We start from the raw sequence: 16,919 nt of genomic DNA on the forward strand, positions 1-16,919 counted from the left end.
TTATATATATCAGTAATGGATTTTCTGAAATATATATTTTGCTTTTTAGATGCTGATAGACAAGATTCCATTAATCTCTTCCTGGGAGTTTTCCATCCCACTGAAGGGAAACCTCATCTCTGGGAGCTCCCAACAGATTTTTATTTGCATCACAAAAATACCATGAGACTTTTGCCAACAAGAAGAAGGTATTTTTCTTCCTAGTCTGTAATATAAACTCCCATTTGGTGTTATTTTGAATATGAGATACTTTTCATTTTGAGAAATCATAGGCTAAAGTAGTCAGTTTTATTTTATTTTTTAAAATTTTTAAAATTTTTTGTGGGTAAGTAGTAGGTGTATATATTTATGGGGTACATGAGGTGTTTTGATACAGGCTGCAATGGGAAGGAAGCACATCATGGAGAGTGGGGTATCCATCCTCCTGTGCATAAAGCAGTCAGTTTGGCCACATGCTTGCCATGAGTTCCGTACTACTGATGTCCTGATAGTAGGTTGGGGAAAATGTGGTTAGCAATTGTTGTTTTGCATTTTCTCTAAGATATGAAGCTTCAGAACTTCATTGTTAAACAGAAGTTGTAGATCCACTAAAGCAAACCAACAGTATCATCTTTGAGTGTTTCCTACAAACTTGAAACTCTCAAGGACTCTAAGATGCAGAGAGTCAGTCTTAGATTTTTCAAGTGTGACAGCTAAGCAGCATGTACCTTGTAATTCCAATATTCTGTCCTCCAGGAAACAACCAGTCTCAGTGACACTGGGAAGACGGGAAGCTAGAGCAGTGCTACTAGCTAGCGTCAGATAACCACTTTCATGTCCCCACCACTCACATGCTTGAGTCACTTGCCAGTACAGGTTATTTTGAGTACAGTTAAATTGGTAATATAATATTCTCAGAAGAAACAAACAGTTTACCTGAAGCAGTTTAGTGTGATGCTCTGTGGTGTGAGCCTCAGGATCAGGTAGAGTTGAGTTGGAATCTCTGCAGTTCTGTGACCTGGGTCGAGTAATTTAAACTCTCTAAGCCTTATTTTCCTTATCTGAAAATGTAAATGCCTGGATACACCTCACAGAGTCATTATGAGGATTTAATGAGGAGGCTTTTTAGTGTTTTTAATGAGGAGTCACGTACTATAATAATATAATCAATTTTGCCACATGAACAAAATTTTTTACGTACCATACATGAGGTTAGAGCCTAGTCCATTGCACTCAAAGGCCTCTAATGTCAAGTTCTCCCATCGTGCTTTTTTCTTACAGCATCAGTTTGATAGAGCCCTAATTTCCTACCAGGCCGGGCGCGGTGGCTCATGCCTGTAATCCTAACACTTTGGGAGGCCAAGGCGGGAGGATTACCTGCAGTCAGGAGTTCGAGACCAGCCTGGTCAACATGGTGGAACCCCATCTCTACTACAAAAAAAAAATACAAAAAATAGCTAGGCATGGTGGTACATGCCTGTAATCCCAGCTACTTGGGAGGCTGAGGCAGGAGAATCACTTGAGCCCAGGAGGCAGAGGTTGTCGTGAGCCGAGATCGTGCCATGGCACTCCAACCTGGGCAACAAGAGCAAATCTCTGTCTCAAAAAAAAAAAAAAAAAAAAAAAATCCCTACCAAACACTACAGGAATCATTGCCAGTCTGTGCTAATTGTGTGTATGGGACCATGAACAACTGACAAAGTTGCAAGTACAGCTCTTGTGTTGTTTGTTTTTTTGGAGACAGAGTCTCACTCTGTGGCCCAGGCTGGAGTGCAGTGGCACCATCTTGGCTCACTGCAAGCTCCGCCTCCCAGGTTCACGCCATTCTCCTGCCTCGGCCTCCCAAGTAGCTGGGACTACAGGCACCCGCCACCACACCCAGCTAATTTTTTTGTATTTTTAGTAGAGACGAGGTTTCACTGTGTTAGCTAGGATGGTCTCGATCTCCTGCCCTCGTGATCTGCCCGCCTTGGCCTCCCAAAGTGCTGGGATTACAGGCGTGAGCCACCACGCCCGGCTTCTTGCAGTTGTTAAATTAAGTTCTGTTTTGCTTCAGGAATATTTAAAATATTTGGAAGGTCTCAGAGTTTGTATGTTTCTCAAATTTATTCTTATCAATGCATATTACTGGAATAACCAACTTAATACTTGAGCTTACGGTCCCTATAAATGGAGCACTGCTAATTTTTACATTAAATTTATTATTAATATTATTTACATGAATTTTTGCTGACAAAAAATTTGAAACTTTATTTGTTGAGAGATGAGTATAAATACCTATATTTATATTTACTGATGACAGTTAACTATAGGTAGATATGGTTGATTTTCTGAAATTTTGTATTACTTTAAAGTATTGAAGCTATTTAGATATAGCTTGGGAACAGCCATAACTCAATTTTCCACTGCAGAAATTAGCTATGTATTAAAAGCATAATTTAAACCTCTTGCTCACCTTGAGTTACATAACGAAGGCAGGTGGTTTGGGAGTTTATATGTGGGAAAAAAAGGAAGCTGGTATTACATCCCCATTTTCTAAAAAAGGAAATTGAGGTGCAGAGATAATGTCTTGGCTAAGATTATTCAGTTAGATGATTCAGTGAGAATCAGCTCTAAGCCTACCACTGAAAATAAAATTGTATCAAAGTAGATAATATGGCTTACTCAGTTGATTTAGATCTCCTTTTTCTGTTTGTTTGGCTTTTTTTTCTTCTAGAATGTCAAAATTCTGAAAACTATTTTTTGGTGTCGGGAGGAGGGAATTGATACTGTGCATAAACAATTTTTATAACTGTAAGATAAATTTCAGTGGGTTTTTTAAAAAACTTTCTAGTGTCACCCACCTGTACAGGTTATTTTGCTGACAGTTAAAGCAGCATTACAATTCTCAAAAGAAATGAACAGTTTACCCAGAGGCAGCAACAGGACAAGAGCACGGAGCTCAGGCTCACGTAGAGCTGAGCTGGAATTTCTGCAAGTGTGTGTGGCCTGCGACCCATTAACCTCTCAACCTCATTTTCTCACCTGTAGAATGGAGATGACTATACATACCTCACAGGGTCATTGAGGCTTAAATGGGAAAATATATGGAAAGTACTTAATACTAGGTCTGACACAGAATAAACCCTGTACTGAAGTAGCCAGGCTCTGGAAAGCCTGCCTCCAGTTAATACGTGGGTGACCTTGGGCAAGTCACTTAACTGGTCTCATTCTGTTTCCACATCATTAAAATAGAGACAATAATAGTACCTAATTTACAGCTTTCTCTGAGAATCAGATGAGATCATATAAATGGTTAGCACCTAGCGAATACAGTAGGTGTTAGTATTGTTACTGTCTTTCGTTTGTTTGTTTTTGAGTCAGAGTCTGGCTCTGTCACCTAGGCTGGAGTGCAGTGGTGTGATCTCGGCTCACTGCAGCCTCTGCCTCCCAGGGCTCAAGCCGTTTTCTCACCTTAGCCTTCCAAGTTGCTAGGACCACAGTTGGACACCATCACACCCAGCTAATTTTTGTATTTTTGGTAGAGACTGGGTTTTGTCATGGTGCCCAGGCTGGCCTCCAACTCCTGGGCTCAAGCAGTCTGCCCATTTTGGCTCCCAAATTGCCGGGATTACAGGGATGAGCCACTGCACCTGACCTGTTACTATTCTTTAAGGAGATAACATTCCCTAGTTTTTAACATTTATTAAAGATCATATGGGATGCCCATAAAGTCTGGAAACTTAGATAATGTGACTTATTAATGTAATATTAATCAAGACTTTATTATTTATTCATGAGTGTTTTGAAATTTGTGGCATGCTGTATCTTATACTGTGTCTATCAATGATACAAGAATGGTATAGATAATGGCGTGGCATATCTATGCCATGAAATAATATTTTTCTTGCACAATAAGGGAAGAGGGAATAAACCTAACTCTACCTAGAGTTCATTGAAACAAGGTCCTCTTGAGATAAGTACTTCGATGACACAAAATCTCACATTTATTGATCTGCCTAAAGCCACTAATTGAAGCTTTGTTCTGAATTTGATTAATATGGCATACAATCATCTAAGATTCCATCTAATGAACTGGTGTTTAGAATGTCACCAAGATGTTTTTAGGTATTAAGCATTAATTATTTCATTGACTCCTAGAGTTGGGAGATTTCTTCGCCTGCCCCCTGTCTGATGTGTGAGTTCCCTTTCTGTTTCCCTAGGGAGAGAGAGATAATCTGGCCTATGCTTGACAAGCTCTTGTTTGTCAACTGTTGAAGAGGCAGTTGTTTTGGAACAGTTCACTTACACAATTCTTCCTCATGTCGTGCTGAGATCTGCTTCTCTGTAATCTTACCTATTAATCCTAGTTAAAGACCTTAAAAAACAAGATGTCCTCATCCACTTGATAATCTTTTAAATATTTGAAGTTGAGTTCATACACTTTCAAAATCTCTTCTTCTACTGGTTAAATAGCCCCAGTTTCTTCAGCTGTTCCTCATATGCTGTGGTTTCAAGGCCCTGCAGCATTCGGAACACCACTCTCCTCTGTGTATATTCCAGTTGAGGTCAATGTTCTTCTTAAACTGTGGCCCCCAGATCTGGGTCCAATAATGGTCAGCGTTTGGTCTGATTTGTGCTAGCTGTTGTGAGACCACTGGGACCATCACTCCCCTTGTGCTGGATGCTGTGTTTTCATTGATAAGCATAAGGTCACACCAGTCATCCTCAGTGTTGCCATCACAGTGTGCACTCTCCAAGCTTCCTGTCTGTTAGAACTCCTAAGTCTTTTTAGCATGTGCCGCTGCCACTCTGCCATATCTGTACCATTCTTGTCATGTTCGTATATGCTTTGCCTACTTCCAAAAAAAGTATTGAAATGTGTATCCCTTAATGAATACTTCTAGCTTTATAGTTTCTTCAGATTTAATCAGTTGACCATCTTGATCCTAATTCAAGTACTTGATGAAAAACGTTGAGTACAGTAGGGTAAATGGCAGAACCCATTGATTTCTACCCACAGACAACTCCTTCCACATAACATTGTTTAGTGCCTTTGATTGTAATCATTTAAACAGCTGTAAGTTCACTTAACTATACTGTTGCCCTGCCCATATTTCTCTATCTTGTTCACAAATATTGATTGCTGTGCTGACATTCATGAATGTTTCAGAGGGCTCCCAAGTTAGCTAGGAAAATTAAAGACAGTTTTTAAAAATTTTCCCTAACCTTCCTATGGAACTGAGAACTCTTAATACTAGGAACTGAAAAAGAAAAGAGAATCTGACTTACTGGCTCTTTTGTATGCAAAGAAGGGAGTGACACTAACTTGCAATCTCCTGTTTTCTGATCCCTGGTCCCAAAGCAGGTTTCTGACCCAGTGCATTGTTCTTCCTCTGGATAAATGTACCTGATAGTAGAGGTGGTAAAGATTCCCCTATCTTGGGCTTAGTCGTCTTAGATGCTCTGATCCTCCATCCATTTTAGCTTATCTTCCCCAAGGCAGATATTTCTTTGCTTCTGAGACTCACCCAAAAGACTTGGAATCTTTTTAAAAGTGTTGTTAAATTGCTACATATTGCTAAGGGAAATACAATTTAGTAATATTTTTTAAAAGTTTATGGCCTGGTCTTAAATCATGAATACATGATTATCTTTTCATTTTTGCTCACCCACAAGAATTCTGAGTTAAAACACATTTTTTGTAATGTCTAATTCTTCTTCCTAAGCAAGCTGATTGTAAGCAACATTCTTTAGGGAATTTCTCATATACTGATAACTTCTCTACTTTACTCGTCTGCCAGTGTTAGATCATCACAGAATTAGATTTACTCAGATGCATGCATACACACATGCATACACCCCTCTTAAACAATTAGTCCATGTCTTTTTCATTCCCCTGATCTGACAGTCTGATTTTCCTATTAGGAAAGAAAATGATATTAGCTTGGTGTAGCTTGTTTTTGTGAATAGATGTGAATTCAGAGAATGCATTGGCCATCTTTTTAGGTCACTTGCAACACGTCTCGTTCTCATATTTGATTCTGTTATGTTGCTGGGATCAACATCACTTACATCACTTGTTGATGTCTGGTTTTTGGAATCTGTCACCCTCTCACTGCTGAGCATCAAGACTCCTGTTATCCTCAGCAAACTAATGCAGGAACAGAAAACTAAACACCGCATGTTCTCACTTAGAAGTGGGAGCTGAATGATGAGAACACATGGACACATGGTGGGAGAGAACAACACACACTGGGGCCTGCGGTGGTGAGGGTGGAAGGGAGAGCATCAGTATGAATAGCTAATGGATGCTGGGCTTAATACCTAGGTGATGGGATGATCTGTGCAGCAAACCACTATGGCACACATTTACCTATGTAACAAACCTGCGCGTTCTGCACATGTACCCCTGAACTTAATGAAAGTTGAAAAAAGTAAATAAATAAATAAATTCTGCTAAATGTAAAAATTAAAGACTGCATTGGCCCATTTCCAGTATCAGCTCCATGTTTCACTGTTCCTTAAAGATTATAGATCTCAGCTACACCGGGACACTAGCCTGCTTGCAGAGACGCTCTAGCGCCTCCTTCTGTCTTCTGGGTTGTACACAGTTCCCTCTTGTGTTTTTTCTTTCAGGTGTGAAACTTGTTATGGCTAGGGAGGATAGAAACAGTACTGGAATTAAGTAGCTCTACTTTCTCTGTCATTGCTTTCAGCTTGGCACTTTCAACACATAGAGCAGTGTCTGACACATAGCAGGTGCTTAATAAATGTGGAATGACTGAATGAATTCTTCACAAGCAGCAGCCTTATCCTTGCTCTGTTCTTTTCATATTCAAAGCCTTGTTATTGAAAAGGGGTTGGAGGATCTGCCCCTTTGGTTTTGCTCAGAAGTTTGTCATAGATGCAGAATCTCAGGCCCCACCTACTGAATCATCTGCCTTTTAACAAGATCCCAAAGTGATTCACATGCACATTGAATTTTGAGTAGCACTGCTGTAAAGCATAACTTCGGTCTAAAACAAAACTTTAGGAACCTTTCCTGTTAGAACAGTGATTCGCCCCACACAATTCATTAGGCTTCATATTCCTTTTTTCATCGTTAGTGGTTGTGTATTCTGCTTGCCATCTCTAGGAGAGTTCCCTATGTTGCCAATTTCATTTGGATACTTTCCCGTTGCTTCATAATCAGGATTATTCAAGATTGTAAGTTCAGCTTTATATTTTTGGAAAGCCTTTCATTTATATTAAAATCTCTTTTTAGCAATTTTTGGCTATAGGCTCTTTTTTTAATCTTTAGGAATCTGATTTTTAAAAAATTCTCCCTGGCTGTCATGAGCTTTGACATATATCACTTTTCCTCTAAATATTCATTTCATTAGAATTTGATTGAGAATTAAATTAGGTGTTCAGAGAGAAGGCCACTTAGGATTCTTTCAGATTCTTTGCTTATAGCAGACGAGCCTTCTAGCAGAAATCCAGACAGGTGACATTCTTTACTCTTACTCTGACTAGCTTCTGTAATCCAGTAGCACATATTTACAGTTAAAGAATAACAGGGTCTATACTGCTTTCTAAGGGAACTTGTTCGTTAGGACTGTCTAATTCTTTCCTTAATGATTTTGCTTAACTGTTTTAACTATACACACAGGTGTGTACATATACAGCAGAGTAGATTCTAACTATCAGATAACTACACGCAAGGGAATCCTGGTTGTAGGACTTGGGTCAAGGTCCCACTACTCACCTGGTGGAAGAGTAAGTCACTGTAGGCACAGTCCCTGGAAGAAGTTAACAGCAGTTCATAGAGTCAGCTTATTACATTCTAATCCTTTTTAGCTAAAAGTAAATAATAGCAGAGCATCTTGACTCTCAGGTGTATTTATGACATTTTTGTAGATCTGCAACATAGTTGAGGGAAGAAAGCAGTTGGGAAGGGAATTACCATGTTGAAGACCTACTGTGTCAAAAGCTTTGCAAACATGTTTTAAAAAGAAAAAAATTAACTTTGAAGTAGGAACATGTTACTATAGACCATATAAATTATTTTATCCAGTGAATTTTAGAAAACCAACATTTACATTTGGTTCATCTTTTTTTTTTAATTTTTATTTTATAGTTATACTTACTGGTGGACACCAGAGGTGATAAAGCATTTACCATTGCCCTATGATGAAGGTAGGTAACTGTTTGTGTTTTAGTTTTTACACTAACATATTTTGGAATTATACCTTAATGAACTTGAAGCATTAAATCCTTTGCACATAATATTTTATTAGAAACAAATGAATGGCTGTTCAGTATTATGTTGCTGCTTTAATAGATAGGATATTATAACATCTCTTAGCTTCTTAAAGGGCAGGAATTATACTTCTTTTTATCTATGTAGGCCAATACCTTGTATTGTGTCTTACAATTATTACGTGTCTCTCAAATATTTAGTCAATAAAATATGATATATCAGCTCATCACTTTAAACTAGTACAGTTTATATTTCTACATATTTTGGGGGAATGCGGAGGAAGTAAGGACCCATTCACAAGGAGAACTTAAAACTTTTTTCCTGTGCTAAGCAGTGAAAAAAGGTACAGATGCGTGTATAAAAGTATATTTTAGTCACATTTAAATTAAATTTCATTAATTTGTCAGAGGGGCAGGAAACATTCTATATTAAAGGAATACCTTCAAGTGTATAATACATTAGAATGATGTTTCCAAATTTAAATAATTGCCTAATTTTAAATAAAGCTTAGTTCTGGCTTTGTTACTAACTCCCCTGACCTTGAGCAAGCTCATTTTCCATTTGGTAAAGGGTTCCTAGCAAGATCTCCTGCGAATCTGGAATGCTCCAGTTGAGGACTCCATCTAGTCATGGTTCAGCATCCCAACTTTGGGTGGGGAAGGCCATAAAGTAAGATTACAAAGTATTTTTGGTTCTTATTAAGTTATAAATTCATTTTGGAAGGTATTTGTAACTTGAAATTCTGGGCAAAATCATTACTCATATTGCTGAGAAGGTTTAGTTGTTCTGGGAGAAAGGAAAGGGTTTTAGCTATCTAACAGTGGCTATTAACAGAATTTGAAATATGAAAGGAAACTTAGGGAAAAAGCTGTACAGTTTTTAGCTAAAACACAAAGGGCATTTATTTAAGAACAAAAAGGAATTTAAAGAGCCTCCTCTAAATAACTCCCTGCTCCCATTGGACTTCCTGAGGCTCTCCTGGCTCCTTAGAGCTTGTTGAACTCAGCTTTGCATTGTATTTTCTATGCATCTATCTCATCTCCTTTCTAACTGTGTAAGTGTTGGAGGCAGGAGCTTACCCTCAGTCAGGGCTGTATCCCCCACAGAGCTTATCACAGTGCTGTCTGTGAACACAGTTAATATTATGGAAATGTTTGCTTCATATAATCTCAGACTTTTAGAGTAACATGCAGTATCTCTCTTAGTTATCTGTGCTGCGAACTTAAAGAAGTTGATAGTGAAGAAATTCCACAAATATGAAGAAGAGATTGATATCCACAATGAGTTCTTTCGGCCATATGAGTTGAGCAGCTTTGATGATACCTTTTGCTTGGCTATGACAAGCTCAGCACGGTATGTTGTGTGTATTCTGATACCATAAGTATTTGAGAACTGTAGTTTTCCTAGTTTGTATATATATGTCTGTCTTTACCAGAAATCCATTCTGTAGGCCTTCTGTCAGGTGGGTAGTCCACCTTTGAATACCTCCTGTGATGGGGAGCCCACTACTTAAGAGGCAGCCCCTTCTATTGTTCTATTGACAGTTGGAGTTGATTTCTCCCCTTTGATAGGTTGAAATCTGCCTCCTATTAGTTCTAGTTTGCCATTTGGAATAAACTCAGTTTTTTCATTGAACATAGAAATTGAGAGTTGACATAAATTAGTGGGAAAAGCATCATCTTTGGTACTAGAAAGGCTAGGATGTGAATCTTAGTTCAGCCACTTCCTGTGTGACCTTGGGAAAATTATCCAACTTACTTGAGCATTATTTTCTTAATCTGTCTTTCTCTGTCTCTCTCCTTCTCTCTCTCTCTCCCACACACACACTCCCCGCAAGTGCCTTTGTAGTGCCTGGTACAGGCAGGTGATTAATAAATGGTAGCTATTATTATTACTATTATTATTAGTCATAGGACAAATCTAGTTTCTCTTTTGCCTCAAGATATTTGAGGAAGCAATATTCATTTTTTTCAGGGTAAATATCCTTCATTTGTTCTTCCATAACTTATGTGGCATGGTTTCCATTCTCTCTCCATCCTAGTCTCTCACCTTCAGACACATTTTATTTTCTGTGTCTCTTTTAGAATTTGATGGGACCCTTTAGGAAAAATGCTGGGACCAGAATAAGAAAATTGAGCAAAGAAAATTACTTGTTATATTTTTTACTAAAATTTAATTTTTTGTATTTCACATTTTCTTCAGATGTGGTATTTATATGCTTGTACTTTATGTGGTACATAGAAACATATTCTGTGGTTCTGTTTCCTAGAAATCACTCTACATTTTGCTTCAGTTTCAGATAGTTAGGAACAGTTTGAAATTCTTACTTGCTTGATTTTTCAAGTAAACTTGTTAAGGTTTAGCAGTTTTAACTATGAGACCTTTGTCATTTCTAGAAGTTGTCAACTCAGCAAAAGATAAATGACATTAGGTATACGTGTTCATATACATATAAACCCTCACTTCACATCTTTGGTAGCTTCTTGGAAACTGACTTTAAATGAAATGATGTTGGAAAAAACAACATTAAGGACCTGGTGTACATTGTTTCACTTGAAGTCACAGTTTCCAAGAACCTATCAATGACATTAAGTGAGGACTTACTGTAGTTAATTGTGTTTGTGGTAGCTGTGTTCTATAAAGTCACTGCAAACACTGAATTAGTAAATACTGGACCATTGCTTCTAAGGGAAATACAGGATTAGGTTCCTGAGAGCCTCTGGTCACATCATATTTGTCAGCCAATCAATACATAACCTAGTTTTGTGTGTGTTTTTGTTTAAAGACAGAAACGTAGTTAATATACAATCAGTCCCTGCCTTACAATGATTCAACTTAACAAATTTTCAGCTTTACGATGGTGCAAAAGTTACATGCATTAGGTAGAAACTGTGCTTCAAATTTTGAATTTTTATTCAAAATTCTTTATAATAACTTTACTATAAAACAGGCTTTGTGTTAGATGACTTTGCACAACCGTAAGCTAATGTAATGTTCTGAGCACTTTTAAGGTAGGCTACACAAAGCTATGATGTACAGTAGGTTAGGTGTACTAAATACATATTCAAGTTACTATGGGTTTGTCAGGATGTAACCCTCATTCTAAGTTGAGGAGCATCTGTATATTGTTGATTTATTAACATAACACTCACGACCAGCAGCACTATAACTCATGCCTGAATGAAGCTTATCTAACACACATGTTTTCTCTGTCAGGTGCATCCAAGCTTTCTTGTGCTTAGTAACACTAAACAGCTTCAGCACTATGTGTGGGGACCATCTTAAATAGCAAGATCACCAAAAAAGGCACCAAAAATGTGAAAAACGTGGTGTCAAATAGACTGTGAACAAGACACTCATTTGTGATACGAGAGCAGAAATTAAGAAGCAGAGTACCCCTTGTTCAGCCTCAGCTGAGAACATAAGCATTAGGGGATTCCAAGTTTTCACCACTCTGTGCATGCACATGTCTGCAGTGACTGTGAAGGGACCACGAGGATTGATTTGGGGGTTACAGATACACCTTAGTGAGCAAGCAGTCTCACAAACATGGAATCTGCAAATGAAAAGGATCAATTGTGTATGTTCAAAAAGAAAAGAAATTAAGCCAGTTACATCTTTGAAACATTTTCAAACGTTAAAATAGCTGTTTTAGGCCAGAATCAAGATTACTTTCTTTTCCTTTAAATAATATGATATTCAGTCACACACTTGGAGCAGTGTCCTTGCCAGAAGCCAGGAGTCTTATCCATCAGAAATCCTGGAACTGTTGCGTTTTTGACATCTACTGTGGTATCTGGTCTGGCTTCAGCAGTAATGGTGAGGTGGCGTTTGCATAATGTGGAAGCTTTAGCTTATCTCAGTAAGTGGTAAATTAAAAGAGTTTCTATTTAAAGTGTTCCGGCAGTGTTTTAATGAATTAACCTCAGCCTTATGAGATAGATGTTGATATTTCAGTTCATACCACTGTGTTTTTGATCATTATGTCTACCTCCTTAGGTGGTATAGCTTAAAAATGTTGTCCATGAAACTGAACAGCTTAGTGTTTTGTCATTGGCCTTTAGGAATTTAAATTTTACCTGAGAACTATTCATGATATATAACCGGATTAACCAGATGGTATACATCTTAGCAGAAGTTCAGATGTCAACACTGTTATAGTAGATGATACTTAAATTCAAGACTACTGGGCCTCGTGATCATAGAGAATTCACAATTAAGACTGATAACATTGAAATTACCTAGTGCTGTTAATTCATGGTTTTATGTCCCTGAGCAATTGGCTCAGAATATATAATATGTAACTCCTAGAGTTAAGAAGGAATATTGTAAGAGTGTGAACTGAGATGGAAGCCAGTATCACCTGGATGGACAGTAATTCATATGTAATTGTGTTTTCACCTTTCTTTAGTGACTTTATGCCTAAGACCGTTGGAATTGATCCAAGTCCATTTACTGTGCGTAAACCAGATGAAACTGGAAAATCAGTATTGGGGTAAGATTTGTGTATAGAATGAAACTTCAAAGATTTGTGTAAAAGAATAGTACTTGCAATATGATTTCCACCAAAAACTAATAACTTCAGGTCATATATAGTTTATTAATAGCACTGGGGATCACTAAGGTGTTCAATACTGAAAGTAGAATTCATGGGAGTTTCAGCAATACAGTGTATTTTATTGTTTTAAATTGGGAATATAACAGATGACATAAAGGCAGGTAACAGATATGATGTCTTATAAATAACTCAGCATTCTCTGTTTCCCAACATGAAATAGTTAAGTAAAAATTTGTATTTATTATATTTATTTTGTTGGCATCCTCAGTAACGTAAAAGCAAATATACCCTGTTACGGAACTTAATAGATTTTTCTATGTATTGCTATAACATTATTTGGGGGGAGACTTTATTTTGTTCAGTCCAGTAAAGAAGATATACTGTGTTTGCATCTTCATGCTTAAGAGACTGGAGCGAAATGTGTTGTTTCCTGGCATGAGAACCTCTTTCCCTTCCACTGACCTGCCTAGTCTCAGTGACAGATTTCTTCTAGACTCTGGCCACATATCCCAGCCAGACTGCAGATACAGAGTTCTAATTGTATGGAATCTTAATTGTATTCTAGCTATGTGTGATTTATCCAATGGGACATATATTGATATTTTCCAGAAACACTATTTCTGTAGCTTTTATATGTAGCCTTTAAATAGCTCATGTTAAGCCCTGACCAGATGCTATGAGGAATTTAAAAGAAGGAAGGTCTTCAGGAGTTTGGAATTGAGGGAATTCCCAGGACAAATAAGTAAATGACCAGCTATATTAGTGTGTGTCACAGAAACGTTACCAACTTTAATTTTTAGTTGCAAAAGGTCAGAGACTGCTTGTTTTCTGCAATATCTAACCCATGGTCACATAAAATTGCATTTTCCTTTCCTAGAACATTTCAAAATATTATGGTATTTTTAGCTCCTTATAGAGAATTTTTTAAAGAGTGAAATATTAAACATTTTTCATAAAGCAAAAAGTATTACTATAAATGGTTTTCTGAATTTAAAAAACAGCATTCTTACTACTCTTCCGATTTGACACTAAAATGAAAGTAAATACTTTTATAAGTGTAGGGTTTTCCCCCCTTCTATTCCCTACTATTAAAGGGAATGTTCAGCAAATACACTTGTTTACTAATAACACAATAAAATTTAAAATGTAGTTTATGTTTATCAGTTGTTCATTATTTGGATACACTATGATTGATAAAAAATTTATAGGAGGGAGAGAAATATACATAGGTTTGGTTACCCACTTTTTCTTGGACCTTTTATGAGTTACAGCTAATTTTAATAATATCCCAAACATACAGTCTTCTATAATTGTAGGGTAAGTTTTGAGAATATTGGTATCAGTTACCAGAGGAAGCCATGGTAACCAAGTGGTGAGAAGATTTTTTCATGCTCTGCAAGTAATTTTCATTTATTTTTTGAATTTATAACAGGGCTTATATTCATATAAGGTCAGTACATGGACATGGAGAAATATGAACCTTTTCCCTGTAGCACAGCCTGGATCCAGAAACTAGTATCACAGTCATTTTCTTATGCTTCACTAGGCCTAAGGCTTTGGGACAGAGTGATAGACAGTGGGTGTTGAGGGTTAGTTTAAAGATGCTTCACTTCCATATTATTATTTTAAAAGAAACAAAAGCAATAGAGAAGAAGCTGTATTACAGCGGAAAACGGCAGCCAGCGCCCCGCCACCCCCCAGCGAGGAGGCTGTGTCCAGCAGCTCTGAGGATGACTCTGGGACTGATCGGGAAGAAGAGGGCTCTGTGTCTCAGCGCTCCACTCCCGTGAAGATGACCGATGCAGGAGACAGCGCCAAAGTGACCGAGGTGCGGGGGAGGGAAGCCTGTGGGATCCAGCCTGAAGCCCTGGAAAATGATCTTTACAACTCCGCTTTCAGTTAAAATGCTGAGAGCAAGAAAATGTCACATTATCTCACTGTTGTGTTTGAGGCACTGCATAAGATGAATACATTTAGCATATACATGATTTTATTTCATTTCAAAATAAAACTGGTGTTTTTGCTCGCATGTGTAATGATCCTTTCAGAATTTTCAAGTGAATTCTGGCCCTCTTTGATCAGCCCATCCGCTTGAGGTCCATTTATTCTCTTACTGGGCACGTTGTTGGATCACAGGATTTAGACGTGGCCTTCACAATCTTTGAATGGCCGCAATGGGAAATTCATCCTGTTCAATTCAATATTACTGATAGATTGGGGGAAACAAATAGAAATAAGCAACAAAAGGACCAACTCTAGCTTTGGGGAAATTTGATTTCTAGAAATATCCAAAACTCATTTAGAAATAGATAAGGCAAATAAAAATGTGTTAATACAAGAGCTGAATCCATGTTCCAGAAGTTGGCAAACTATGACGTATTGGCCAAATCCAGCCTGATGCCTTTTTTTGTAAATAAAATTACACTGGAATCTAGCCATGCCTGTTTGTTTACTCATTGTATGTGACTACTTTTGCACTATAACAGCAGAGCTGGGTATTTGCAACAGAGACAGCATAACCCAAAAAAGTTTAAAATATTTGCTATCTGGCCTTTTACAGGATAAGGTTGCCAACTCCTGCATTATACAAAAACAGCTAGTAATTATTTAACAGCTTTTTAAAATCCTAGAATAAACGATTTTTAGCAGAAATGGAAATCAAATTTTTTTAAAACCATCAACTAAGAAGTTTAATGAACAGGTTAAAGAAACACTGTGATTGCTTTTATGGAAAAATTCACAGTTTCATTTTCTTTTGGAAATTATTGATATGCTATATGTCTAAAAATTCTTCCTGGTTCTTCTTTTTTTTTTTTTAAACCCCAGAATGTGGTCCAACCCATGAAGGAGCTATATGGAATTAACCTCTCAGATGGCCTCTCAGAAGAAGATTTCTCCATTTATTCAAGGTGAGAGACTTTCATGTAGATATTAAAGAAAAATGAATATTTATAATTACAGTAACTTCTAACTACTATACCTTTTTTTTTTTTTTTTTTGGAGACAGAGTCTTGCTCTGTTGCCCAGGTTGGAGTGCAGTGGTATGATCTCGGCTCCTGAGTAGCTGGGATTACAGGTGCACGCCGCTATGCCTGGCTAATTTTTTTGTATTTTAGTAGAGACGGGGTTTCACTGTGTTGCCCAGGCCAGCCTCAAACTCCTGAGCTCAGGCAATCCGCCCACCTCAGCCTCCCAAAGTGCTAAGATTACAGGCATGAGCCACTGCGCCCAGCCTAGTATAACTTTTAAGAAATGAAAATAGTCAACAATACAGAAGAAAATGAATTCCACTTAAAATGCAGTTTCAGCATTGCGGCAGTCAAATTCTGAAACATTGATTTATATACGGAGTTAAAGTGCGAAATGCCTGAGACTCTGCCCCTCAATGATAAAAATTTATGATGCATGCAGGTATCTGCACTGCTCATATGTAAACTACAAACCAAAGTACCGGTACATTCCTGCATTTCTAAATCCTCAAGATCAAAGTCCCTTCTCACAAAATAAATCTGGGATATTGACAGATGAGGACCTTGCATCACTTTAGGTCCTAGATGCTGGTGGGAGTGGTGACTGAGGAGGAAAAAGAAAACAGTAATAATAGGGTGCTAATTCACAACGTTATAGGCCTTTATTAGGCAAATCTAGTTGAAAGGAGGGGATACCCATAAGGCATTCCCTGAAATCACGTGCATAATTTCGTGTGTATGTGTGTCCTTTTGAGAAGATAGAGTTAGCAGATTCTCAAAAGAATCCTTCACTCAGAAATCCCCACGAACCTGATGAGAACATTGCAAACACCTCCTCAGCTTAATACATGGATTTAGAAGACTTGATTATTGCATATGAATACAGTTCCACTTATACAAATTTGTAAATGTGTGTGTAAAATGTATTGTATAATATAAAATGAGCACTGATCTTCAGTTATTTTTAAATGAGGGCATTTCATTTACAGAATCCATTGAATTAGATATTGTCAGCTTTTTGTTTCAATTAATAAAAACTACTCTATAATATATAAAATATAAAATGCACAGCATTTCCTGACTGCCAAAGCAGCTCCTGTAACTTGCACTCTTTTGAATATGCATCATTGACTGGAAGCCAATTTAGTCATCAGAGCACAGCCACACCCTCCTCGCTCTGACACACAAA

General features: G+C 37.6%; 1 protein-coding gene across 1 annotated transcript in view; it reads left to right on the top strand.

The window, feature by feature from the left end:
- The window catches only part of FIG4 (FIG4 phosphoinositide 5-phosphatase), a 135,213-nt gene that overhangs the window by 86,941 nt on the left and 31,353 nt on the right, over positions 1 to 16,919 (top strand). The window contains exons 16-21 of the mRNA XM_054490053.2: positions 50 to 188; positions 8,081 to 8,139; positions 9,409 to 9,556; positions 12,615 to 12,698; positions 14,394 to 14,589; positions 15,588 to 15,670. Coding sequence (XP_054346028.1) covers positions 50 to 188; positions 8,081 to 8,139; positions 9,409 to 9,556; positions 12,615 to 12,698; positions 14,394 to 14,589; positions 15,588 to 15,670 — 709 coding nt within the window. The remainder of the gene's footprint in view (positions 1 to 49; positions 189 to 8,080; positions 8,140 to 9,408; positions 9,557 to 12,614; positions 12,699 to 14,393; positions 14,590 to 15,587; positions 15,671 to 16,919) is intronic.

The sequence above is a fragment of the Pongo pygmaeus genome, chromosome 5 (assembly GCF_028885625.2).
Source record: "Pongo pygmaeus isolate AG05252 chromosome 5, NHGRI_mPonPyg2-v2.0_pri, whole genome shotgun sequence".
In the NCBI taxonomy this organism is placed as follows: Eukaryota; Metazoa; Chordata; class Mammalia; order Primates; family Hominidae; genus Pongo; species Pongo pygmaeus.